The 27,605-nt window shown below is 37.0% G+C and overlaps 6 protein-coding genes across 6 annotated transcripts; 4 read left to right on the top strand and 2 right to left on the bottom strand.

Moving 5' to 3' along the window:
• Positions 1–886: 886 nt before the first annotated feature.
• Positions 887–4,559, top strand: LOC121796307 (probable glutamate carboxypeptidase LAMP1). The gene is made up of 12 exons (XM_042195136.1): positions 887–1,982; positions 2,081–2,148; positions 2,450–2,531; positions 2,617–2,709; positions 2,785–2,937; positions 3,008–3,076; positions 3,160–3,247; positions 3,317–3,400; positions 3,497–3,585; positions 3,783–3,899; positions 3,963–4,097; positions 4,250–4,559. Exons 1-12 carry the CDS (start codon positions 1,059–1,061, stop codon positions 4,430–4,432), a joined length of 2,085 nt encoding a protein of 694 aa, XP_042051070.1. The 5' UTR covers positions 887–1,058; the 3' UTR covers positions 4,433–4,559.
• A 2,650-nt stretch (positions 4,560–7,209) lies between these two features.
• On the bottom strand, positions 7,210–8,134 carry LOC121796387. The gene is made up of 2 exons (XM_042195249.1): positions 7,839–8,134; positions 7,210–7,712 (listed from the first exon to the last, which is right to left on the bottom strand). Exons 1-2 carry the CDS (start codon positions 7,949–7,951, stop codon positions 7,502–7,504), a joined length of 324 nt encoding a protein of 107 aa, XP_042051183.1. The 5' UTR covers positions 7,952–8,134; the 3' UTR covers positions 7,210–7,501.
• A 977-nt stretch (positions 8,135–9,111) lies between these two features.
• On the top strand, positions 9,112–12,161 carry LOC121796366 (derlin-1-like). Its single transcript, XM_042195226.1, has 7 exons — positions 9,112–9,318; positions 10,014–10,140; positions 10,558–10,631; positions 10,807–10,900; positions 11,151–11,279; positions 11,362–11,522; positions 11,840–12,161. The coding sequence occupies exons 1-7, from the start codon at positions 9,302–9,304 to the stop codon at positions 11,952–11,954; spliced, it is 717 nt and encodes a 238-aa protein (XP_042051160.1). The 5' UTR covers positions 9,112–9,301; the 3' UTR covers positions 11,955–12,161.
• A 989-nt stretch (positions 12,162–13,150) lies between these two features.
• LOC121796384 (profilin-like) lies at positions 13,151–14,473 on the top strand. Its single transcript, XM_042195246.1, has 3 exons — positions 13,151–13,353; positions 13,717–13,854; positions 14,033–14,473. Exons 1-3 carry the CDS (start codon positions 13,222–13,224, stop codon positions 14,165–14,167), a joined length of 405 nt encoding a protein of 134 aa, XP_042051180.1. The 5' UTR covers positions 13,151–13,221; the 3' UTR covers positions 14,168–14,473.
• A 5,572-nt stretch (positions 14,474–20,045) lies between these two features.
• On the top strand, positions 20,046–23,043 carry LOC121796343. The gene is made up of 2 exons (XM_042195191.1): positions 20,046–20,705; positions 22,301–23,043. Exons 1-2 carry the CDS (start codon positions 20,119–20,121, stop codon positions 22,953–22,955), a joined length of 1,242 nt encoding a protein of 413 aa, XP_042051125.1. The 5' UTR covers positions 20,046–20,118; the 3' UTR covers positions 22,956–23,043.
• Positions 23,044–23,332: 289 nt separating this feature from the next.
• Positions 23,333–27,513, bottom strand: LOC121796327 (mitochondrial-processing peptidase subunit alpha-like). Its single transcript, XM_042195168.1, has 13 exons — positions 27,322–27,513; positions 26,383–26,580; positions 25,963–26,259; positions 25,717–25,884; positions 25,437–25,604; positions 25,236–25,316; positions 24,965–25,046; positions 24,607–24,704; positions 24,385–24,451; positions 24,159–24,229; positions 24,013–24,062; positions 23,737–23,849; positions 23,333–23,658 (listed from the first exon to the last, which is right to left on the bottom strand). Exons 1-13 carry the CDS (start codon positions 27,358–27,360, stop codon positions 23,606–23,608), a joined length of 1,485 nt encoding a protein of 494 aa, XP_042051102.1. The 5' UTR covers positions 27,361–27,513; the 3' UTR covers positions 23,333–23,605.
• Positions 27,514–27,605: the final 92 nt, after the last annotated feature.

Here is a 27,605-nt window from a genome sequence, read left to right as displayed (position 1 = left end):
ATCAGGCCGTAAAGGTTAAAATTCTAAATAAAATTTTGACCCATTTTTCTTGTGCTCGACTATAAAATGGGTCATAATATAAGCTTATACAACTATAGTATTTTTGTGACATATCACATATTAATTGGGTTATTGTTTCCCAAAACATATCTTCACAAACATTGGTAGGTCACATATGATTGAATTGTTACGAGGCCCAATAATCCGATAAATTTGCTAGTAACCCTAACAAGCCTAACTTGGAAACTCGATTGACGAGACCATAATTTTTATATTTAAATTTTAATCTGATTGGCTGACTATAGTTGGTTGGAAATTTCTACCCTCCGTCCGTCCGTCCACGAAATAGAAGTCTCATTTCTTTCCTCACAAGTTTTAACAAAAGATAAGAAAAGTGATATTTAGTGGAATATGAACCCCACTTATATATAGTAGTTTCACCTGGTTCACTTTTATCATAAATGGTAAAATTGTCTCACCTTCCACTAACTCATTTTACTCACATTTTATTTAAAACTAATATATACAAGAGGGATCTCTATTCCACTAATTTTTTTCACTCACTTTTCTTATCATTTCTTAAAACCCGTGCCACCAAGAAATGAGACTCCTAATGATGGACGGATGGAGTATGTGAGTGGAATGAGTTGATGGAACGTGTGACCTTTTACCATTTACGGAAATAATGAACCGAGACTCCTATTCGCGGACGGATTAAAATAGCAAAACGAGACTGCTATTCGCGGACGGAGAAGGAAGTATCTGATTGAAACTTTCTAATTCAAAAAAAAAAAAACCACACTCAATTAACCCATAATCTAAATAAAACTGAACTGGAATCCAATAATTTACCAGTTTTAATACTCCCTAAAACTCAACTTGGTAGTGTTGAGTAAAATATTCTTCCCTAAATTCCAAAACACACGTTAACTCTGTCCAGAAACTCCAAATTTCCAAAAATGCTCAATCAATCAACGCTGAAGTGGACGCGTTGCCGACAAAAACCTCATTCTCCTTCAATGGTGATGAACTAAATTCAAGAAATTTATGCAGACAAAATGTTGATTGCAGCAGCAGCAGCAGGCTTGATCACCATAGCCACTTCAATCTTCCTCACACTCCCTCAACCTCAACCACCTTCCTTCTTCCACTCCCTCTTCCTCTCCCAATCCGATAACGATTCCATCTCCCACCACCTCCACACCCTCACCCGCCGCCCCCACATCGCCGGCTCCGACGCCAACTCCGCCGCCGCCGCCTACGTCCTCTCCACCCTCACCTCCTACTCCATCCCCTCCCACACCACCCCCTACTTCACCTCCCTCGCCTACCCCCTCCACCGCTCCCTCACCTTAACCCTCCCGCCGCCGCTACCGCCGATCGAATTCTCCCTCCGCCAGGAAATCTACGCCGGCGACCCCTATGCCGGCGAAGTCACGCCGACGTTCCACGCCTACGCGAAGTCCGGCGCCGCCGCCGGCCCGGCCGTGTACGCCAACTACGGCCGGGCCGAGGACTTCGCCGCCCTCGCCGCCGCCGGAGTGAACCTCTCCGGCGCCGTCGCAGTGGCGAGGTACGGCAAGATATACCGGGGAGACATCGTGATGAACGCGGCGGCGGCGGGGGCCGCTGGCGCGGTGGTCTTCACCGACCGGAAGGACTACGGCGGGGAGAGGTGGTTTCCGGAGGAGTGGTGGATGCCGCCGAGCGGGGTGCAGGTGGGGTCGGTGTACACCGGCGCCGGCGATCCGACGACGCCGGGGTGGCCGAGCACGGAGGGGTGTGAGAGGGTCACGGAGGAGGAGGTGGAGGAGTCGGGGGAGGTGCCGCTGATTCCTTCGCTGCCGGTTTCGTGGGCGGATGGGGACGCGATTATGAGGTCGATGGGGGGGCCGGTGGCGGACGAGGATTGGCAGGGACGGAAGGATGCCGGGGTTTATAGAGTCGGGCCGGGCCCCGGAGTTTTGAACTTGGATTATCAGGTTAGGAGCAGCGTGGTAGTGTAGATAAAATTTGTGATTTTATCATATTTTGGCCGTTGTAAGCTGGAGTATTTTCTTCGTCTTTGTGTTGAATGTAGGGAAAACAAGTGATAACCAAAATTGAGAATGTAATTGGGATCATCCAAGGATCAGAGGAACCAGATAGGTACGTTATCTTTTCCATTTTTATAAAATTGAATTTGAGGTTAGGAATTCCAAACATTTTGTTTGGTAAGTTGAAAAATTAACCAAGACTTGCTTTAGACTTAGCGCGTTATTGTTCATCTAGGGATGAAATTCTACGAACAAAAATGTCTCTAACATGCTTTTAGAAGATGAAGTGAAGTGAATAATGCCGTGATCTAAATTAGGCATAATAATTTTAATACTTCATACTAAAACTTATGAAATGGTTAGTTTTATTTTGGTGGATATTCTTGATGAATTGAGTTAGAAGGCATTGGTAGGTATGTGATTCTTGGCAATCATAGAGATGCATGGACATTTGGAGCTGCAGATCCCAATAGTGGCACAGCATGTATGCTTGAGGTAGTTGGTCATAAAGCATACATAGTTTTCTTAGAAGCTGTTGGCTAAGTCAGCTTATAATTAACTATGTTCGACACGAATCAAGGTTGCTCGAAGAATGTGGAAGCTTCAGAAGAAGGGGTGGAAGCCGAGACGGACCATTCTCTTCTGCAACTGGGATGCTGAGGAGTACGGCCTGGTCTCTCTCCACCTCCACTTGTCCATTTCCCCCCTCGAAAACTCACAGCTTATATAATTACTCTTCTATTTTCAGATAGGATCAGTGGAATGGGTTGAGGAAAACAGACAGATGCTGGAATCACGAGCCGTGGCTTACTTGAACGTTGATGTTGCAGTTTCTGGACCTGGATTCGACACCTCTGCAACTCCACAACTTGATGAACTGCTTGTGCAATCTGCTAAGCAGGTAAAATTAAAGTTGATGGTAATAACTTCAAAAGTTGGATGGAAAATGTGAAGTTTGTGTTTTTTTTAAGGTTATGGATCCGGACAACTCATCACAGACGATTTATGATTCATGGACTAGCTCGACAGGCGGTGCTAAGGTGAGTCCAACGACGTTTTCTTATTCGTTGAACTGGGGCCATACATGTCTGTTTCGTTGAACTGGATTTATTCATATCTGGAGGTTGGGAGACTAGGAGGAGCAGGGTCGGATTATTCAGCGTTTGTGCAGCATATCGGTGTTCCTTCAGCAGATATTGGCATTGGCGGAGGTAAAATCAATTCATTCGGATATATAATCTTCTCAGTTCTCACAAAGTGGTATCTTGAACTTCTTGCAGGTTATCCAGTGTACCACTCAAGGTATGATGACTTTGTTTGGATGAGCAAATTCGGGGATCCGATGTTTCGAAGGCACGCTGCAGGTTTGTGATGGATCCATTAGTTTTGGTTGCCTCTCTAATCCAGGCATGAACAGGAGGAATTGTGTATCTTATAACATGATGTCTGAATATTACCAGTGGCAAGTATTTGGGGTTTAGTGGCACTCAGGCTAGCAGACGACGTGATACTACCTTTCAACTACATCTCTTACGCTCACGAGCTTCAGGTTCGTGCGCTGATGCTTCTTTGTATAAGGGCAAATTGTCGGAAAAAAAAAACCAGTGTGGTGGAATTTTAGTCCTGGGACATTTGCAAATTCTCATGCTTTTTCCCTGCCGATTTTCAAAGTCGCGGGATGGACCAAAATTTTTAGCCAACATCTACAACAACCACCTAGTAATACACAAAATCCATGTAAAACAGGTAAGTGCAGAAGAATTGAAAGGTCAAGTGTTGCACAGAAGCCTCACCATTGTTCCGATGATCAAGTCCATCAATGAATTCAAGAAAGCAGCTATTCAGATAAATGATGAGAAAAAGGTATGAGTTTCTGTCCTGTTTCAACGACCGCGTCATATTTTGATGGGATGCACAATCCGGCAGGCGCTGGAAGGAAGTTGGACAACAATGTGGAAAGACGGCCAGAAGGTACGAGAGGTGAACGACCGGCTCATGATGGCCGAACGCGCATTCACAGACCGAGAGGGTCTTAAAGGAGGATCTTGGTATAAGCATTTGGTGAGTTTGTTCATAAACTGTGCGTTGGAGTATGGAGCCTGAAAGGAAGTAAATCTATTATAAGTATTTGTTAGGCTTGCGTACAATATGTATATAGTTACATCCCGATTCCTATAAATATTTAGTTACAATCCGGTTGGGTTCCATTTCAGATCTATGCCCCGGCGAAGCACAATGGGTATGGTTCTACGTCGTTTCCCGGAATATATGAGGAGATTGAGAAAGCGAAGAGGGTGAATAGTAGCGAGTCTTGGCGTGCTGTTCAGCACGAGATTTGGAGGGTGGCTAGAGTCATTAAGCAGGCTGCGTTGTGCCTCAGAGGTGACCTCACATGAAATTTTTGCTGTTTTGTTGCATGATGGTTTAAACAATTGTGATCTACTAATACTCAACTTCTTCATGTGTATAAACAAATAAATGATCATCACAATGATTCAACTTCATTCTTGTTTGAGATTGATATGTACTAGGTGTATCTTTTTTAAATATTTTATTGATTTTGAGATTATTAATAAAAATTAGATTGGGATACAGGTCAAGATGAAGATAATTCTAGTAGTAGCTGTAGGAGTAGTATTTTATGCAAACTGTTTGGCTTCATACAAAATCAACCTAGTGTTCAAATTATTGAGAATATCTATATCTTTATCTGAATTTAGAATTATTTTGATTAAAGCAATTTCACCACACCATGTAAACGTAATCCTAACTTTCAATTTAAGGCTAGAAATGAATTATTGCTAATGCTTGGATTCAATTAAAATATTACTCGCATCTCGTTGACACTTCAATTCGTTTGATAAATAAAGTTGATGATATACTATATCATCAACTTTATTTATCAAACATTTCAAAATTTGCCCTTTCAACAATTGATTCATTTATTACTGAACATAAAACTCCAATTTTATTTACCAGCTTCACCACCAAAATTCCCAAATTAACTAAAAGAAGAGAAATCATGAACAACAGTAAGCACAAAAAATACGAATTTTATTAAATTCACAGAGGCGATCGGAGAGAAAAACATATCAACACTAAATTCAGAAAATCATGAGCCCGCTCGAATCAGTTCGCAACGATCTCATCGGGCTCCTCGAAGTTCGGATCCTTGGCGTCGACGGCGTGGACGTCGGCGCGGCCGAGCTCGACGGTGGAGTAGCCGTCGCCGGCCCACGTGAACTTGCCGCCATGGCCTCCTTTCTTCGGGGAACCAACAAAGCCCGAGCCCGATTTACGATCCTTCCGCAGCTCCGGCCCGTTTCCGTTGGGTTTGCCGCTGGTTTTGGAAGCTTTCTTCATCTTTGGATCTGAAGTGAAGTGTGTGTATTGATGGGAATGGATAGACATAGATATTTATATGCACTCGGAGTTTGAGCTAAATGGATAAGAACGAAATTTTGGCAGTTTCTGTTATTTTATTTTAAAATTATTTCTAGATCTCGAGATAACATGTGTCCCTCTCTCATAATTTACCTAATTATCATTATTCTAGCTTAGATTATCTACGCTTGCACTGAGTACTATTAATTGTTTTTTCATGTTATCAATTTCTTATACTAGTATTTTCTTATTTTTAGATATTTCATTGTCTTCAATTTCGATGAATATCAGTGTAATTATCGGATAATGTGTTAAACAGATTGTCAGAAATTGGTGCAAACTAGTACTCCCTCACTCCTACAGGAGATGACCTCTTAGAAAATGACATAGCACCAATACTCCCCCACTCCTACCGGAGATGACCTCCTTAGAAAATGACATAGAAATTTAGAAGATGTTATTTTGTGTGTTAAGTGGAGAGAGAAAATAATATATTTATATTAATGTGAGGAAGAACTTTTTTCAAAAAAAAGAAATGTTACATCTTTTGTGGGACAAACAAGAAAGGAAAGTGTGACATCTATTATGAGACGAAGGGAGTACATAATTTTATTTTTTGCTAATGTGCAAAAATTGTACTCCCTCCGTCCCGGACTACTCGCACATTTCATTTTCGGCACGGAGATTAAGGAATGAGTGTATAACAAAGTCAACAATTGCTGCTGTAGGTGATAATTTTTACTAAAAATGGAAAGAGTGCAAATAACTTGGGACGCCCAGAAAGGAAATAAGTGCAAGTAGTCCGGGACGGAGGGAGTATATTGAATTAATATTGTAATGAATTTGTAAATGAATATAATGAAAAAAGTACTACCTCCGTCCCCCAAATATTGTCTCACTTTGACCCGGCACGGATTTTAATAAATGTAATGGAAAGTGAGTTGAAAAAGTTAGTGGATTGTGAATCCTACTTTTATATATTAGTTTTATAATAAAATGTGAGTAGAAATGAGTTAGTGGAATATGAGGTCTATTACCAAAAATGGTAAAAAGTGAAATGAGAATATAACTTTAGGGGATGGACGGAAATGGAAAATGGACAAACTTTCAAGGGAGGGAGATAATATATGATATAGAACTGCATAAGTGCAAATTGTATACTTAAAAAATAAGAAATAAAAAAGTGAATAGTAATAAATGAAGTTATACATTAGTACATTACTCATAGATTGGGATTTGTGGGTATATAAGTAGAGAGTGTAAAAATAAGTACTCCTACTACGAGACTGGATTACAGTAGAGTATATTATGTGAAGTGAACATTTTTCTCTCTCCTATGGATGTTATTCATTTTCTTAAAATATTTTATTCATTACTTTATTTTAACCAAAAAATAGAGTACATTTTATCATTTTATTTCGTCTATCAAAATATAGTCATTTTTCATTCATAGTAACTAGCTACAAATACAATTATTGTTAGATGCATTCTTCATCCATTTATTCACTAATAATACATCTTTAAATAATTCTTGACACTAACGCTAAGGTGACGACATATTCTCATCCACGATATTTAAATCACTTTTTTTATTAAAATCTCTTTCATTCAGTTATGAATATTTTTAAAGCCCGTATATTCACCTAGCACTCTAGAACAAATGGCATCTTATAATAATCTCTCTGTATGTTACTAATTGTCTCGTTTAAAAAATATAAATAAAAAAATTAATAGAATATGAGCAATATTTTTATTTATTAATTCTATACTAAAACGAGTTAGTAAAATGTTAAAATAACGTACTACTATTAAACTTTCTCCAAAAAATACTACTAGTAATTGTTTTTTTCTAGATAACAAGTCTCAATTCCAAAGCTTAGCTATATATAGTATCACGACATCTCTATCGTGGTGGTACCATGAGAGCAATAATATAGCTACGTACATATCTTATCTTCATTATCTTCAAAAAAGCATAATAAAGCTACCTTCAACAAAATTGATAGATAAATTATCATACAAAAAAGGAAAAGAAAAGGAAGAAGAAGACGAATTAATTTGTAGCGTCGTAGCTTAAAAGTTCAGCCATGAATGAACAAGGAAGTTTTATTAGCTATGGAAGAAGCACACGATGTTTTCGTAGACCTCTTCGCAATCGTCGCCTTTGGACCAAATTTGTAGCACGATTTGATCCTTCTCATCTCTCTCTTCCCCAGATCTTCAACGCTCTTCACTTTCGACAGTGATTCAAATGTCTGCGATTTTCCATCGTAGAACTTCGACAGCCCCCTCCTGCGCCACAACACATTCGCATTCATCAAAACTCAAACTCATTTTCACGATCGATCGATTAATCGATATCTCTTGATCTCTCAATCACACACACACACACACAGTAGACGAGAATGGAAGGCTTACTTGATGGGGAGCTGCTCCATGAGGTCTGCTAAATCGTAGAGAGGTCCGCTCGAAGAAGATGAATCGGTTGATGAAGGAGATGATGGCCACTGCAGCTGTGGATTGGACGCCATTGATATGATTTCCGCAAATGAAATTGAAATCAAAGGGTTTTGAATTGAATTGGGAAAAAAGGGGATTTGGAGAAGACGAGGTGTTTTGTTGATTCTGAATGATGGAATATGTTTGTTTATATATATAGTTTTTTTAAAAAATTTATTGAAGGAATTTGTATTTTTTATTCAGAAAAAGGGAAAAAGCGAAAAATATGTGGCTGAATATAGGGAGATTGGTCATTTTCGGAATGTGTTGATACGATTATAGATATGAATCCCATTGTACAAGAAAGTGGATAAGCTCTATTTACTTTGGACACATCCAAATCCTAGTCACCCACTTTTTTATAATTTTGGGAAACTAATTAGGTCAATCCACAGGCTGCCCACAGATTTAAAAACCATTGTATTATAAATATTAGGATATAGTTTCATTTAATATATACCCATAATCTTACAAACCATAGTATTAGGAGATTGTTTCATTAAATGTATATCCATATTCCATATCATTCATCTTGTTTGCTCGTATGATGCAAATGCAATTCTCATACTAAATGAAGGGTCTTCTTAGTTTGATTCGTTCGTTGATACATTCAAATATAAAGATATCGTATACAATCAAATATCGAACTATGCTACCAACAATAAGTCAACAACAAAATGATTAGACTTAAAATCAATCAATTTAAAGACTATCTAAAAAATTAAGATTAACCCTAATCCCTAAACGAGAAACTAATATGTATACAAGGTCCAATAACAACTCCAAGCAAAATTGATGGTCATGTAAGCCCATTTCCATGCTTGAGTATGGAGGCCCAAGATGCTGCTCATAGCCCATTTATTCAAAATAAAATGTACTGTGAATTGGATAAATACAAAATCAATTTATAAATAATGGAAATAATGCTGCTCTCTTTTTCTTTGAAAAATCTAGAACCAATGATATTGTTTGTAGCAATGAAGAATAATTTAGTTGGTAAGGTGTTTCATTTTTAATAAGTTGTGAATTCAAGATGCAGGTTGCTTCATTATGTAATTTCAGTTTGATTAAAGAATTACTTTAATTCAATAATAATAATAATTTAAATATTACTTTAATTAGTTACAGGGAAATTACTGTTATTATTTAATTTAAGTTGTGTTGGTAGTATTATAGCGAAGGTTCTAGGTGATCCTAATTTACTAACATAGAATTCGTCGCATTTATTTAATTCTTCAATCTTTCTCTTCTTCGTTAAGCAAATCCTCAACCTTCATTGCTCTTCCACCCCACGCGCTCGCTGACAATTATCAGTTGCCGATTTTTGGCCGGATCGTTTGTGTTGATCACCTCTTCAATCTAACTGATTTTCTAGATTCGAAATGTCTTCACCTGCTGAGTAATTTCAATTTTCCCTCTCTATGTGCTATTGCTGTGCTTAGCTATGTGAATATTATGCTTAAAACTTGACTAGAATTCGTAATTAAAGGTTAATTTATGGTTTATGCGTTAGTTGCTGCTTGTGTTGTGGAAATGGAGGCCGCTCGCAATTGACTGGTTTCATTTTCGATTTCCGGTTTGTGTTTGGATGTGCAACTCTTAATTTGTCGATTTTGAGATGAATAAGTTACCGGAAAGAGCTTAATCTGAGTTTAGTTTTGTGTGTGCGAGAGAGAGAGAGAGAGGATGACCTAATTAAGGTTATAAATTGGCTAAACCTTCAATTCTAAGGATGTTTTGGATGCTAAAAGTAAAATACTGAAGTTAAGATGTCTGGAGATGACTGGAATCAATGCAGGAGGAAGACTGAAATACCTTCGTCGAAATAATTAGTGCGTGAACAAGTTGTGGAGAAACTACTCTTCTACCGATACCTTTGTGGAAAATATTTTCTTTGATATTTTGGTTGAAGTTTAGTTATGTTGCGGGTGATTAATTTAGTGTATTCTAGATGACTTGATCTATTGGTTTCTGCCACTTGTGAGCTTTGGTGTGTCATCAATAACCACTTAATTTTTTGGTTTGTGAGACGTGAACGATTAGTTGAAAGTGTTTATCTTAGAATATAATGTTTTATATCTTCATTTTGTACAGATATTATCACTCGCTTCCACCTATAACTAAATTTTATGGGACTGCTTGCTTAGCGGTGACTGTTGTATGTCAAATTGGGCTACTCAGTCCTGCAGATATTGCATACTTCTCAATCTTGGATTGGCAGGTAAACATTTTACTTCTTAGTATAAATGGTAGTAATACTTTACATCTGTGATGTGTACAAAGATAATGCTTTACATCAGGTGGTTATTTATGGTTTTTTTTGCACATGAGTGTACATCTCATGATCTCAGTTAATGTTTACACTGGCATTTGAGTTTCCTTGCTGGGAACATTGATGAGTGAAGTAGTTGTTCTTTTGATTTTTGTTTAATCTTGAGTGTGTGAGAGTGTGTATTATGCAATGAGAATAGGAGTATGAAATATAACATGTTCTCGATCCCTAAGTCGTGCTGTCGTTTCGTATCTTGTTTATGAGTGACAGAGCAGACAATTGGTAGTTACAAGATTTAATATAACATACTTACCTGTTTTAGTGATAGTTTCTGAAATATGGATCTTTTTTTTTTCTTGTCAACAGGTCTGGCGATTAATTACCAACTTCTTTTTTCTTGGAAAGTTCTCTATCAATTTTGGTATTCGGCTCTTAATGATGTAGGTCACATTTAACCATGATTAGATATCGACAAAGTCAAATAGTTATATTTTGTTCCTGATCTTTGCTACTAATTGTAATAAAAATTATTGTGTAATTTTGCTGTTCTATTTGCTGCTAGGTTGCAGCCTTTCAAAATAATCCGTTGATAGTTTTTTTTTCTTGTTTCTCTAGAGCAAGATATGGAGTTCAACTTGAAAATGGGCCTTTTCAGAGACGCACAGCTGATTTCTTGTGGATGATGCTGTTTGGAGCTTTCTCTCTACTGGTATGGAACTCTGTGTGGCTGCTCATGCGATTGCTTTGCTGTTGCATGCCCCAAACATATTTCATTTTTGTTGTTGAGAAGATCTGGCAGTTAATATATCTTGCAGTTCATATTATGGCAGTTACAAGATTTAATATATATGTTAGGCTTATAATCAAGTTACCCTCTACCTACTTTAGGAGATTTTTGCATGACTATATTGGTTCTGGTTCACCATGTTCATACCATATGCCTCTTTCTGTCTGTGTAGGTTTTGTCTATCATCCCCATATTCTCGTCCCCTTTCTTAGGAATTTCACTTGTTTTCATGCTTCTGTATCTCTGGAGTAGAGAATTCCCGAATGCCAAAATCAACTTATACGGACTTGTGACTCTTAAGGTATTTTACTTATCTAGTGCTTTCTGAACTCCAACGCTTTCTTATTGGTTGTTTACTTACAATAATTTGATCCTCATGACAGGCATTTTACTTGCCATGGGCGATGCTCTGCTTAGACGTCATATTTGGTTCTCCACTTGTGCCTGATCTTTTGGGCATTATAGCTGGGCATCTCTATTACTTCTTAACAGTACTGCATCCGCTTGCTGGCGGGAAGAACATCCTAAAGACACCTGCATTTATGTATCCTTTTGTGTTGCTTTTCAATGTGATATCTCAAAGTTTAACTAGAGCTTTTAACTTTGTTTGCTGGCACATTGACCATTGGTCCACCTTGCAATTTGGAAATGCGCAATCATCTCACTATTGTTTCTTGGCAATTTGCCTTATGCAGGGAGATACAGTTGGAACATGAGAGTGTAATATCTTATTTGAATTTCTCTTCACCTACATTCTTATAATCAAGAAAATCCCATGGCCTATCTCAGTTTCTAACTGAAACATTCGCTCATTGCTTATTCTTACTGGTTGATGATACTTTCCTTGACTAGTATACTCAGGCAAAGACAAGTCATGAAGTGGAGAATTGGTGCTCCTCCACCAAGCAATGTAGCTCAGCAAGAGAGGGCTACTGGTGTCGCTTTCAGGGGAAGATCGTATCGTCTTGGTGGTTAACACGTTTCTACTGCAAATCTCCGCGTAATTGGAAGTAGGTTGCACACATATTATTGAAACAGCTGTGGATAGCAAAAGTGAGTTCAGTTTTTCGTTTTTTCTACAATGGCAGGACTAGATATGTTCCTTACTTGGGTATCTGATTATAAGACTGGCATTTATTTGCTGCAGTTTCTTACGAAGGAATGCATTTCTAATTTTTACAAACTCCATTAGACTTTACATGTTGTCTTTCTTGCTGTTTCTTTTGATATTCTATGCTGTTAGCATTTGGTGAATTTTGAAATTTAGACTGCACTTTGTCACAAATTTAACATTTGACTGACTCGATTGTGTGAGATTTGGGAATTTAAGCATGGAGTATTGTTTTATCATCTATTAATAAAAATTATGGGTATTTTGAAAGCATTTGAAAGTATATTTTCATGTAGAATACATTTATTTTAGATTCCATGGACTGGACAATTTTGGGGATTTTGAAGAACTAAATAAATTGCAAAACCATTTTATAAATTCATATTTATAAAGTTTGTGTCGAGTTTGTAAATTTGCTTAAAGTTTCGTGTGTTTTCATAATTGATGGATGTTCTTTTATTGGGCCAATCACATCTCGTTTCTTATTAGGCATAAATTGAAACAAAACTGGTATGTGGCCGGTGATAGAGCTATAAATATTTTGTTTGGGATTTTAGAAAAAATTGATACTATTAACATTAACAATAATACTGTATGAGAATATACGATACCATCAAAGCAATTTAAAATGTGATCAACTAGTAAATTATGAGACCAACAAGCATGAGAATTTATAAACAAACAAAATATTTTAAATTTATATTTTAAATTTCAAATAAAATCTAATTAACTAATTTTGTAATTATAATTATTGCATAACTAAATAGTTTATAAGTCGAGTTGTCAATCGACACGTATAGTGGCAAGCACCGACTATCGAGCACCTAATAAACCATTTATTAATTGTTCAAATATATATTGAAAAATAGTAAAACACCTAAACTTAGAGAAATTAAATATTTGACTTCATCAATGCATGTCACGTGTATATAAACAGGATTAATTTAGTCGAATGGACAGTATGTATGGTGAGGAGAGAGTCAAGCAATGCCTCCCACATTCATGCCTTTCCTCATTATATCTTCAAATACATGCTATTTTCCCCCAATATTCACACACAATTACACAAATACAATCTTACATTCTTCATTCATCTTTGTCCGAAAAAGTAAGAAATCAACCAGAAAGAAAAATGTCGTGGCAATCATACGTAGATGATCACTTGATGTGTGATATTGAGGGACAAGAGGGCCTCAAACTCGCCTCCGCCGCCATTATGGGACACGATGGCGCCGTCTGGGCTCAGAGCGCCAACTTCCCTCAGGTTTGATCATAGAAAGAGAGAGTTTTTCCGTAAAATTTCCAAATTATGCCCATGCACGTTGCATTGTGTCGCGATGATCTTCTATTTGAAATTTTACTAAGGAGCTTTAATTAGTGATTAATAAATTATAATTAGAGGTTGAATTCGAAGATAATAATTTTTTATGTTTCACTGTGATGCTACGCAGTTTTGCACAACGATTCACGCAAAATATTGTAAATACGTCGATGATATATGAATAAAAGATTATTTTTTTTGGTTTAGTAGGAGTTTTAGCGGTCTTTGCTTCTATACAACATTTGAATGTATGCAAAATTTTGTGGATGATGAATTTAATGTGTTGTGGAATATCGGTGGGTGCAGCTAAAGCCTGACGAGATCAATGGCATAACGAAGGATTTTGACGAGCCGGGATCCCTTGCCCCAACCGGCCTATTCGTAGCTGGCCAGAAGTACATGGTCATCCAAGGAGAGCCCGGAGCTGTTATTCGTGGAAAGAAGGTATATAGTTAAAACTTTCTATTTAATAAATCATAACGGAATTTGAACCCAAGACCTCTCGGAAATGAAGATCTTTAGGTGCCTCGATTTTTCCATATACATACAATGTCCCTAACCATGTTAGGGTGTTTTTTCCTTCGCTAATAAATAAATATTCTAATTTCGACTTGAGTGACAGGGGTCGGGAGGGATTACGATCAAGAAGACGGGACAAGCAATGGTTGTTGGGGTGTACGAGGAGCCAGTGACACCAGGGCAGTGCAACATGATTGTTGAAAAGCTGGCTGATTATCTCATTGATCAAGGCCTCTAAGCTCCATTAATTAATTACTCAATATTTCTCAATCTCCAATTTGTTATTAATATCAATTTCGTTAGATTAAGTGAGTTATTATTAATCACGATTCCAGACCTATGCAAGAATAAATGAGCACTATTGGATTATAGTTGTTTAGAGATAATGAGCTCATGATATATGTATTTGCTAGCAATTTTTAGATTAGATGAGTGTGTTTTTTTCTTTTATTTATTTTTATTTAAAATTAAGTTATGTATACTGGATGTTGCCACTATTTTGATCAAGCTAAATCAAATAATTGATTGTGTTTCTTCTGTTGAATTTTATGTTATGTTAATGTAATTTAATATCAAACTTATTAGTATGAAGGAACGTATAGTTCTCAAGTATTTATGAAAGTATTTTTTTAGCTGTTTAGTTTAATTTTCTTAAATTCTCCCAGTCTAAACTGAAGCAATAAAAATAATCAAGCGTCTACTCTCGTAGTGTTAGACTTTACTGGGTTAATTTCACAAAAATAATGTGTTGACTTCCCTAAAAATATTACTTCTTCTAAGTCATTAAATTAGAAAAAATTGGGTGGAAGATGCACGACTTAATAGAAAATTCGTGATTCGTTGTATTTATAATTTTATATGGAGTGTGTTTTAAGTTCAACTAGATTATTTTTTTATTTTACGATCGGATATTATCTCAATTTATCAATGTTGATATCTGTATTGGTTAATTTGGTTATGTGGAAGTCTAGAAAAAACAATGAGATATTAATATTTAGTGGAATATATACTCTCTAAAAAAAGATAAAAGTTCAGTGGGAATCATCATAAAATATAAATGCTAGCACTAACATCTTCAACCAAGATCTCATATTACATTTTAGACTATTATTAAGTCGATAGAAAGAAAAAAGGTTAAATTCCCATGTGAAAATTGCTAATATTGTTATGATTGTAGACTTAAAAATTCCATTCTACCAAAATATCATATCAATATTTATTTAGTCACAGATCCTCATTTTAAAATAAAAATAAAAGTTATTTTCACAGTTATGGAATAGCTATCGCTACCTAACAATAAATTAATTTGTGTCGAATGATTACAAAACATCAATAACTAAATCTATCTATGTGATCATATAAATGAGTGAAAAATGTAGTAACATAACCTATCTATATAAAAAAGGCTTCATCATTATGAATAAAGTTACTCAAAGTCAACGCAGGCTACACAAATATGTGTAAGTGACGATCCTCTTGTGTCACTTGCTTTTTATTTAGATATATAGTTTCTACTTACAAAATTTAATATCCCATTAGTGACCAAATTGGGGTGATTTTGAAAAGTTAATATGGTGGCCAAGGAATTATCTTGAGATTTATAATTACATACGTCGACGAAAAATAGTCTTAGCAGTTGACGATATTGTATTCCCACCTCGCTAAATTACGTCGTCATCTCTTATACCTTCAACCCCTCTCACCTTTCTATTTGGTCGGGTCAAACCATGATCCAAGTTTGGTTTGACCAGCACTTAATGTTGGTAAATACCATTGTTTTTGTAGCGTTATTATTATTATTATTATTATTATTATTATTATTATTATTATTATTATTATTATTATTATTATTATTATTATTATTATTATTATTATTATTATTATTATTATTTGGCCAGTCTGTAAGAAATGGAGAGTAGTGGCTTGGTGTAGGCAAGCATGGTGCCCATTTTAGTCCTCAAATCTTTGTGGGATCCTTCAGATAGATTCAATGTCACAAAAAGCACCCAACAATTTTCCTTTTAGCTCATTCAAACCTGTCACTAGTTTTTTTGGCTTGTTGGTTGTAGACATATTAATACTTAACGTTAAAATATACTCCATACATATATGATAAATGTGTATATGTCTACACACACATATTACTATATCGGAGCAATAAAGTGTTGGATTTTATGGCAACGGTGCATATATATAGTTGTCACTTGTCACACACTTAGAATGAAATTTACACCAAGTTAACGTTAGTAAAGTTGTTTGTAACGAGAGATTCATGGGACTTAGGAACCAAGGTTATTGAGTCGGTTTTCGACTCAAAGTAACATGAGATAAAGGGAGTGCCTTATAAATTGTGGTTGTTTGGTTGTTGTTTTGTTGAATGCTCTATTCACTCTTGGCGATTTATAATAATCTAATTTTTCGCAAATTGAAGCCAAATTCAAGAAGATAATTGTGAGAGTAGGCAATCGAGCGTGAGGAGCACGCAAGGTCCCATTGCCAAACACACGCGCTGACGCGCATGACTAATAGGTCCCCTTGAATAAGTTGTGAACTGAGAAGTTGCTTTCCACTTTTTCTTTTTTCAGTTATATCACTAGATTTCGATTTTTCATATATAAATATAATTAAAGTATCTCTTCATACATGAATTCCCATAATGTATCTTTTTTTTCACTTAACAACTCACTCACAGTGCATAAACAGACATTTGAGGTCACTCGTACCCTCCAATTTATTAATTGGAACTGGATTAAAGATCATGAATATTATAACCATTTACTCAAAATCATATTTTAAATAATAGTGCAATTTATATACTCCATAAAATAAAAATATATACAAATTATAAATATTTGGGTGGAGGAATAATTGTATAACATACTCATTCTTACGTACCAATACAACAACCATAATGTAGTGATGGGATACACACATACAATGCTCATGATCATGATTTGCTGGTCCAAGAGAAAATTCATCAGATGGCCACAATATTTATAATTATGTTATAGTATTAAAAATATATATAAAACGAAACATAACAAATCCTCCTTTTATTTTTAAAATAAATTATTTTTCTTTGTAAACACCCTACAAAATTTAATAACTCAAAGACACCATATGTACTTGAATTTGATTTGCATAACTAATTAGCATAACAGGAAAAATGGAAAAAGTATGTAAAATAGTATTTGTATGATTGTGAGTTTAACTGATTAACTGACAATTACTTGAAACATTATTTTCCCTGGAAACAATAGACTAATTAAAGAGACATTGTTTTAACATTATCGTACTAAAATATAGAAGTAAAAAAGGGCAAAAGAGAATAGTGTGTGGATCACTTGTTGGCAAATAGTATCACTAAACAACTAGCAATCAATCATTGTGAGACCATATTAATTATTGTAAAAAATTTCTGTATATATTCTATTATCACTGTATTAATTTAAATCATATAACAGCTCCATAATTGTTTACAAATTCGAGGAACTCTACATTAATTGAATGCCAAAAAACTAACACAAACGAACCTGGATTACAAATCAGTTTTATGTATTATCAGAACCTGAAAAATTAAATTAAATCACAGAAAGAAATTATAAGTACTTAATTTGAATTTTGAACCTAAATTTGGCAATCTTTCATCTTATTTATTCATACTATATAGAATATTCGTCCGTATACGACAGAATGAAAATATTTTATATTGATAATATTTGATTCTATATTGGACTTGAATAGAATATTACCTAATAATCTAGCAAATATTTAATCTCGTCGCCAATATATAATGTTGCTTTAATTATATATTTGTATAATTATACTTTTGGAATAAAAGATGAAATAAAATCTGAATTCGTAGACACATATCTACTGCCAGCAGTATATGATTGGATGATATGAGAGTTCATATGTATATACGTATATATAAGTGGGATGTCACAACATTTTTTGTTGAGCAAATATCTGTCAGAAAATAAGAAGAAAACAAATTAAATCAATTTAATTAATAGTAAGAAATAAAAAATACAAAAATAAAAATAAAATTTGGTGATTGGCAACGTGATGCCAGCCATAGTATAGCTGTTTAGGGGTCAGGTGAAACTCATATCTCTCCAATTTCTCGTCTAACCTTATTTGATTTATATTCTCGTCAATACATATCACTTAACTTGGTAATTATATTCATAGCTCACACTTACATCAATTTCTTCATTTTTTTGGCTTCAGCAATTTTTACAATTTTAAAACAAAAAATATTTAGACAATATAATTTGCAACCTATCGATTTAGTTAGCTGATATCCCACCTTAATTAGGTGAAGAATATCTCACTATTATTGGAACTCTTTTTTTTCTAATTTTATGTACATTTTCTTGTCACGAATTATAAGGTATCATTGTTTAGATATATTTAAGTCATGTATATGTTACCTCAAAACAAGAATAAAGTCATCGTATATGTCAATCATTAATGGAATATTTATGAAAATAAACATATTTTCTATCAATCATCATACAATCGTTTGTTTTAAATCGAAAATTCCCAATCATTCAATTGATTTATTAACTTGAAATGCTTCAAAGTTCAAACCTTTGACAAATAAGAAAAGGGTGGAAACTAAAACTGATACTACAATTTACAGAAAAAAAATGTCTATATAGTAAGCTTGCTTGTCCTCTTGTATGTTATCGACGACCACGTTAATTTTAATTTGATCGAAATAGATCGTGTTGCATAAAACCTGAATTGTAAAGCAATTCATGAAAATTACATTTCAAATTATAAAATGAGTTCAAGTTGTACTATTTATTATACATAATCATCCCATCATAAATTGGGAAAATTAAATACCTCAAAACTAGCTAGCAAGTTCATTTAATCCGGACGGATTAATCATGAAACATTTATTTCTTCATGAAGTAATACTGCACTTGTTTCTTCATGAAGTAAATATATTATATATTCCAAAAATAATTTTCTATTAAACGTGACAGACAACTTGACATCGATTTGGATTTAGTTTATCAATAGCTATTTAATTGTTTAGAGTCATCAGGTATTTTAATTAGTAGAGCCTTAGGGATGGGATTATCTTTCAGAGTTTTATTTAAGTTGAAATTTTTACAGAATTATAAGTAAAGCTATTTAACATGGAGTGAAAGGCGCAACACAATATGCATTTGATAAGATATCAACATAAGAATTAAATACATAACAAACGATGTGCCAACTCCAGGGCCACTTTACATCCAATAAATAGGAGTGCGAAAAATAAAACACAAAAAAATAGAATAAGTCGAACTAACTTGATAAAATAAGCTAGGACATAAACAATAAACGATATTTATGAGGAAAAACACATGCTTAAGACTGCAATCGCGGCAAGCTACTGTTCGAACGTCAAAAAAACGTCCAAACACAAAAAAAAACACAATTAAAGCAAAAGAGAACTAATCGACAACTAAGACAAAACCACAAAGACATATACATCGAGCCCAAAGCCAACAAGAGAATAAAGAGAAAAGCTAGCAGAGATAGCATAACACCCAAGAGAGATACCCAAGGCTTAAGCCACCAAAGAATTGCTCCCATGAACAAGACACAAGCAGGCACATAAAGCAAGGTCAAACAAAAGAATGAGATCTGCTCTGCTTACCTCTGAATCATTTTCTTGAATTCTAATTTGGTTTTCAAGTTTCCGTCAAAAGCTCTTACCTCTTCGTCTATTCTTAGTTTCTCTTTCTCCCCGAAGACATTTCCACGCACAACAATCACTAAGTAAGTACTACTAAACACTACTTTTGTGAACACTTGAAAAGTAGTAGGTAACAAAATCCTAGTAGTGTAAGTCACTATAAAACTTTGTAAAAAGCCTAGAATAAAACTTTAAAAAGTAACTCAATCTCCAAGATTCCACTAATAGTAAAAACCCTTACTAACAATATACAATTAAATACTCCTAATTCATAAACTAACACGATATCACAACTTGACTCTCTACATATCGTGCCGAGATATCGAAAATGATCATTTCTAGTTGCATTCCTCCTCAGCCTATAACTAGTCCACTTTCACACATCACATTTCATACACACATAAAAAGAAAAAAAAACACACACATTCATAAATTTCTCCGAAACCTCAAAATCCCCACCAAAAAAACACACACACAATATTCCGGCCATGGATCCATGCCCTTTCGTCCGCCTAACCGTGGAATCATTAGCCCTCCAGCTCGCCGCCGCCACCCGCCCCTCCGGCTCCGGCATCCACCCCTCCTCCACCCCATGCTACGCCACCCTCAAAATCAAAAACTTCCCCTCCCAACAAGCCCCCCTCCCCCTCATCACCGCCGCCGCGCCGGAGCCGTCCTCCTCCGCCGCGGCGTCGTTCGACATCGGGCCCGACGCCCTGCGGGGCCTCCTCGCGTGCAGCAGGCCCGTGCTGGCGCTGAAGATCAGGGTCTTCGCGGGGCGCACGGGCCGCACGTGCGGCGTCACCAGCGGGAAGCTGTTGGGGACGCTGCAGCTCCCCGTGGACGTGGCGCACGCGCAGGGGCGCGCGTGCGTGTACCACAGTGGGTGGATGAAGCTCGGCGGGGGAGGGGAGGCCAGGCTGCACGTCACGGTCCGCTCCGAGCCCGACCCGAGATACGTGTTCCAGTTCGGGGGCGAACCGGAGTGCAGCCCGGTCGTGTTCCAGATTCAGGGGAATATTCGCCAGCCGGTTTTCAGCTGCAAGTTTACCGCCGATCGGAGCAACAGATCACGGTACGTACGCACCTCCGGCGCACTTTTTTTGTTTTAGAGATCAAATCTGCTAACGTGGGCCGTGGTATGTTTGTGGGACCCTCGGCCGTTGCATGCCTCTGGCAATTATTATTAGTATAATCCTATCTGGAATTTCTTTTTAATTCCTTATTTTTCAAGAAATGTTCATGGTCCCACTTTAATTAATTTTTGTGTTATATAGCATTATTAGAAAATTAAAGTAAATATTCATATTTTTTTGGCAAGAATAAATGTTCATAATTTAGTACTATGGGATTGTGTTAACAGAGAGAATATTTCTGGACTTTTAATGATTTTATAATTATTTCTTAAACTTTGAAATTCATCAATTTTCTCTCGATTTTTGGATGATAAAAATTGACTAAAACTGAAGAGTTTGTGATAGGATTAAAGAATAAAAATGATAGAATTGGATCCTTGACAAAATTGAAGCAGTGCTGATACAATTATTAAATGTTAGAGATAAATTTGACAGTATAAAATCGATACAGTTATTAAATGTTAGAGATAGATTTGATAAAAATTTCAAATGTTATGATAAAATGACTGAAGATTGGATAGATAGATTTAATTGTCCACTTTTTATTTAGATATACTATTAGTTAGAGTGTCCACATGTGGTGTTTGAATTCATATTTCAGAAGTTGAATTGAAATAGATTGGAAAGATTGGAAAGAGTGGTGTTAGAATTGGGGTAGAAAAATGGTGTGTATTTATAAAAAAAAGAAGCAAAAAAAAAATCGGTGGTCTGGCCGCGGCTCTCGGCCCGTTGCAGTGGTGGGCCGCGGCGCACACGGCTGAGCCGCGTGAGGGCGGCGGCCGCGGCTCCCTCTCGGCTCTCGGCTCCCAGCCTCCCGTCGTGGCTCTCTTCAGTGGGGGCCGCGCACCCGAGCCACGGGCCATGGCTCCCCCACTGTGGACACTATTATGTATCACATTAGCCACTTTACCATGGTTTCAATTAGATAACAAATAAATTATTTGTTAATTTAGCCATTTAGGTATCTAAAAAGTTTCAAATATATATGAATTTGGTTTATGGAAGACGGACAAAATCGATTAATATAAAAAAGAGTGGTGCTACTAGTTTCAATGAAGATTCTGAAGCTTGCTTCATGGGTAAATCTGCTAATTAATTTGCTGTTGGGATCTGATAAATGTGTGGTCAAACAGACAAAATTTAAAGCCTTGTGGTTAGTTAATTAACTGTCTTAATTTGCAACCACCGTCGATTCTCTTTTTCCATGTGCAAAGATCTTGTCCTAAACTCAATCTTCTTTTAACTATTTTACCTTCATATGCATTTATTATTATCTAACTAGTGTACATTTTATACGAGCTGTGTTTGTTGTCAGTAGCAAATGCAGAAAATAATATATTATTATCTGACTCATCCGGGTCAGGCACATATGACTTGCAATTGCTAATTTGTGATCCTTATCCGTCTGTAAGGATCACAAATTAACAGTTGCTTCATTTATTGTTTATAGTTGTGTTCGTTTTTGTGCGCCTTTATCGTTCTGACAACCGGTACTGACAGTTGCAATCATTGTGTGGTAATTAAATTTCAACAGATCTCTTCCAACTGATTTCAACATTAACAACAACAGAGGATGGCTGAGAAGAACCCTCTCTGGCCACAAAGACAGAGTAGGCAGAGAGCGCAAAGGGTGGATGATCATAGTCTACGACCTCTCAGGCTCGGCCGTGGCGGCCGCTTCCATGATCACCCCGTTCGTCCCGTCCGCAAGGTCCGACCGCGTCTCCCGCTCGAATCCCGGGGCGTGGCTGATCCTGCGGCCGAACGGGGTCTCGATCAGCAGCTGGAAGCCGTGGGGCCGCCTCGAGGCGTGGCGCGAGAGGGGGGCCACCGACGGCCTCGGCTACAAGTTCGAGCTCGTGGCCGAGACCCGCGGGATCCCCATCGCCCAGGGGACGATGAGCGCGAAGAAGGGTGGCGGGTTCTGCATCGACGACTCGAGCAAGGACTGCGCCCTGAGCGCGATGTCGCCCGTGAGAGGGTTCGTGATGGGATCGACCATCGAAGGGGAGGGGAGGGTCAGCAAGCCTGCAGTTCAAGTGGCCGCGCACCACGTCACGTGCATGGCCGACGCCGCTCTGTTCGTCGCGCTCTCGGCCGCCGTGGACCTCAGCGTGGACGCGTGCCGCCTCTTCTCGCACAAGCTTAGAAAGGAGTTTAGTGGCGACGGCGACGACTTGTTCCTTTGAGTACAATGTCGGACGCAGAAAATAATATTTGTAGAGAAAAAAAAAGAAGATTGTGTGTGGAGGACAAAATGGTCTTTTTTTCTTCAAACGGTTCGCACGGTGAGTACTTTTGAGTGAGGAGTAGGTTTTTGGAGGTTTATTTTGTATTCATTGATTCTTTGGTGAGAGATGATTTTTTCATGAAAAAATGTCACACATACTCAAATTGTATAGATTCATTTTATTCTTTTATATTGATTGTTCATTCTTTTATCTATTTGATCACTGGTTGTGAATGTTGATTTTATTTTTATTGGATGCTAAATTGATTGTTATGCTCATATCATGCTTTTAGTTCTCTCTTTAAATAAGTTTTTGGTTGACAGAATATAATCAGATATACTGCAATGCCCATATCCAGACATTGAGAGATCAATCACTCAAAAGCCATAAATTTTCTACATTAAACTACATATCATATGTATAATGAATCAGGCATCACTGATTTTTGCAAATATGTACGCCAATTATTTTTTCAGCAAAGCATCCTTATTTTCTCTTATATATAGTAGAGAGAGGTAGTTCTTCGTCTTCAAAAAACGCCACCAGAAACCGGGGACGAGGAGCTTCTCCGATCAGTTCTCTGATCTCAGCATTAAAACAAGGGTAACTTAAATGCGGCTGAACCTTTTGCTAACAGCATCGTAGCATGGAAGGTGATGCACTGCATATATGAGGAGGGCGTGAGATATATCGAATGCATAATACAAGGAAGAAGAAATATTGAGAAAATTTTAGTTACCATCGCCATAACATGCTAATGTAAGGGGAGAACTGAAAAGCTTTTTAGCAACTGTAGCAATATCGTTGGCCGTGATTTGATCAACGGCATTCAGGAATTGCTCCACGGGTTTTCTGCGCATAAAGAGAGAGACACTCTTAATGTTTTACAAAACCAAAAAAACATATCAGATGCACACTTTCTTTTATTAAAGCAAGAGACAATCAAGCGATTACATGGAATTGAAGCATGCTATAACTCTGAAAGAAACCACTGTAATTATTAATCGACACACACCTCTCTCCATATGTCAAAATTTGTTTACCGATGTCTTCAGATGCATTCACCTGCAACGATAACCCGGACAAATAAGTAGAATATTTGGCACACATCCATATTAAGTCTTGAGTCTAAAAACAATGATGTAAGGAGAAATTGCCTACTCTGGATTCCAAGTTCATCAAAATGGCAGATTTTGTTGCTTGTTTTGCACGGTTTAGCTTTACTTTATCGACTATGATACTCAAAGGCAGATAAGTTCAGTGTGAATACATGATGCATAAGAAAACATATGAACTGTAAAACTTTCACAATCAGCAGTAATCATAAAACAAGGGCTTTGATAAATCGTGGGATTCGTTCCACTGAATGAAAGATATTCACCATCACCTGGAGATGTCACAGCAATTAGTTCTCTGCAGACGATATCCATAGCCTCTGGCGCAGATTTAGTTTCCTGTACTCAAAGACGTAGTTTCATCAGTTTAGCTTCAAAATTGACCAGAAACAAGATATCTACCACCCAAAAAACAATATTTACTGAACAAATAAAGCAGTTTCTTATATTCCTTCATAGCTTAAAAAGACTCGAAAATCTAAAATATTCCTTACAGCAGTAGCTTGAATTCCAAATAGTCCAGTGTGATTGTAGATACTGCTGAAAGCAGAAAATGATCGGATCTGGGGATGCTCTTTCAAGGGACCGAGACCTGCTTATCATTAAAGATGACAATGCGTGAAACTCTATTTGAAATAAAAGTAATTACAGAAAAAGTAAAGACACATTATTGGTGTTAATTGACATTTCTGATGACCTAGAGACATAACATTATAAGATGTTTCCAGAAGAGTCTTTTTCAGCACACAAAGTAAATTAAACAACACATGCATCTAAACACAACTCAACTCAAGATTTGGGTTAAACAAGAGTTTCCCAACTTAGTTTCGAAGTATTATGACCAGATCGTACCTGATGTCAGGTACACCTTTCCAGGACCACTAGCTGAGAAAGGACTACCAGCTGAGAAAGATCTACCTCCACCCAAGAGCATCTACAAGATTAACACAAACAGGTTCTTACAAGACGAAAATCAGAAGTCTCTTAAAAACGGAAACCAGATGGTGGAGGAAAAGTATCAGCGAAATCTAAAGCTAGCTAAAGAATTCTCCCATCGCCCATTTCTTCTGAAGGAAAGAGCAGCTGAGGTTAAATTAAGGATAGTCCAAATGAGCAAGCGAACCTTAAGAACGTTCAATGTCATAGCATCCTTCTCCTTAGTCCAGCCACCGGGAAGTTCAAAGGCCATAGCAAAGTGAGTCAACTGCTCATGCATTCAAAATGATATATTAAAGCCTAATTTCCAAAATCCACAGTCAAAGAATGAGGCAGCAAATAAAAAATGAAAAATACATAGGTTATCCAGGATATTGCTGGTACACACCCCTGAATCACCTTGACGGCGAAAATCTCCTCCGGTGTATGTTGGCTTTGCAGGCACAGGCTTAGAATCTTTAGGCATATCAGATAGAAGTGGTTCGGCATATTCTAACAGTTTTTCATGCTCAACACCTGATGCAGCAAGAACAATTCTAGGGGCAGTGTAATGTTCCTAAACCACATAAAATCAGATATGCAAACCTATTAGAGAAAAATTAAAATCAAATGCAAACAAATTACAATCAAAGGGAGTAAGAAGAAAAAAGATGATATTCAGGACTTACAGAAACAAAATTCTCCAAAACATTGCTATTCAACCTGCTAACTGCTGCTTCTGAAGCCAAAAGACCATTTGCATAAGCACCAGAGTAACCAGTTGAATGAATAGCCTCCAGAAGCAGGTGGTGAGGGTTTTTGGAGTATTCACTAATCTCAGCACGCACCTTGAGGAGCTGTGGAGGGCATATCAGTATCAAATTGCAATATCCAAATAGAGGAGGCAGTGAGCCTAAGAAGACAGACAAATATACCTGTTCATTAACTTCCCAATCCAACAAAGCTTGGTTTCTAACACAGTCAACAAGAAGCTCAACCATTTGAGGTACATATGTTTTTAGTGCACCATAGGTGTAACTCATACGCTCCCGAGAGGAGGATGCAGTTATATTGCCACCGATTGCCTCAACTTCTCGCACGACGCGCAAGTGGCTCCGATTAGTGGTAGTTTTAAAGGCCATACGCTCCAGGAGATGTGTGGCTCCGTAAGAAGCCGGACTTTCATAGATTGAGCCAGCATCGACATATAATCCAATTGAGGCTGCAGGGTTCTGATCAAGAAGCTTAATTGATCACCATTCACCAGAATTTTAAAATGAAGAAAGTGGGATGGGGAGTGGAAGGTGGATGTATAAAACCCGATAGAGATGAATAAATACAGTATCAACCCCTACCGCTGATGTTTCTGAAGCAATTCTGAGGCCATTTGGAAGAGTGGTTATCTTGGTCTTCCCAAGCTCAACAGAGTCTGGCAACGGAGGGGGAAGTACAATATTCTCAAGTGGAAAGTCTAGTGGTGGGAGTGAAGATGACTTAGTTGCAGCAGCACTAGTACTTGCATATCTAGCCAATCCTCTACACCCTGTTCTGGTCTATCATGTTAAAAAAGAAAACTAAATCCATTGATTTTCTTTGTAGATGATTCAGAAGTACAAACAACCTCCTCCAAATAACACTTATGACAAAGAAAATGAAGGAGCAGGACTGTAATATTATTGATAATACATCCTAGCATCACTGTGCATGAAAATATAACATTGTCGGATAAGAATTTTTGGCCATAAAGGAATTTCATATTTCTAAAAACTATAATAGAAAACCAACCAGAAAGTCCAGAAATACCAATACACAGCAGAAAACTGAAGATTAGATTTTTATTCTAAGCAAATGAAATATTGAGATAAATTATCCATTACCCGGCAACAAAATCAACTTTAATAACAGAATCAGCTAATTTATTGTAAAGACTATTTCTCTCCCAATATCATTCTGTTTTAGGAATCTGGTGCATGTATACAATAATACTATCAGAAACAGCGGTCAGTCAACAAAAACATGATCAAGCTATTAGCAGCTTAAGGGAGCTAAAATTAAGCACAAACAATAAAGTTCCAATTAATTTTACAGGCAGCTGGACTTTTTCATCTCCAAATTCAGAGTAAAACGTGATCAGCCACAAATTAACATCTGTGATTCATCACAGAGCAGCCGTCAGATCTAAAAATAGAAAGGAGGGACTAATAACACATACGAAAAAACAATCAGCGAATGCGGGGCATTGCTTGATGAATTGGTGATCGGGTTAAAAGAGGGGGAGAAAAGGAAATGCAGACCTTGAGGGCCCTGAGTCGAGACGACGCCGTTGTGTACATACTTGGAAAGGAGATGACTTCGATTGGTGGAACTCGAAAATGGTGAAGATGCGAGAGAAGGAGAAATGGTGAGAGTTTGAGAAGAAGAGATCAAGCGAGACAACGGGGAATCAGGATCCCCGCACGTGACAAGTTCATCTTTCTCTCATGGATTTACACGTGCGACCTCATATAATTAGACAATTCATACAAAATATTTAATTCGATCTCAGTCTTATACATTCAGTCACTAAATGGGATACTTA

This window comes from Salvia splendens, chromosome 3, assembly GCF_004379255.2.
Source record: "Salvia splendens isolate huo1 chromosome 3, SspV2, whole genome shotgun sequence".
In the NCBI taxonomy this organism is placed as follows: domain Eukaryota; kingdom Viridiplantae; phylum Streptophyta; class Magnoliopsida; order Lamiales; family Lamiaceae; genus Salvia; species Salvia splendens.
The sequence above is the reverse complement of the archived record's forward strand: the minus strand, read 5'-3'. Positions and strand labels throughout refer to the sequence as shown.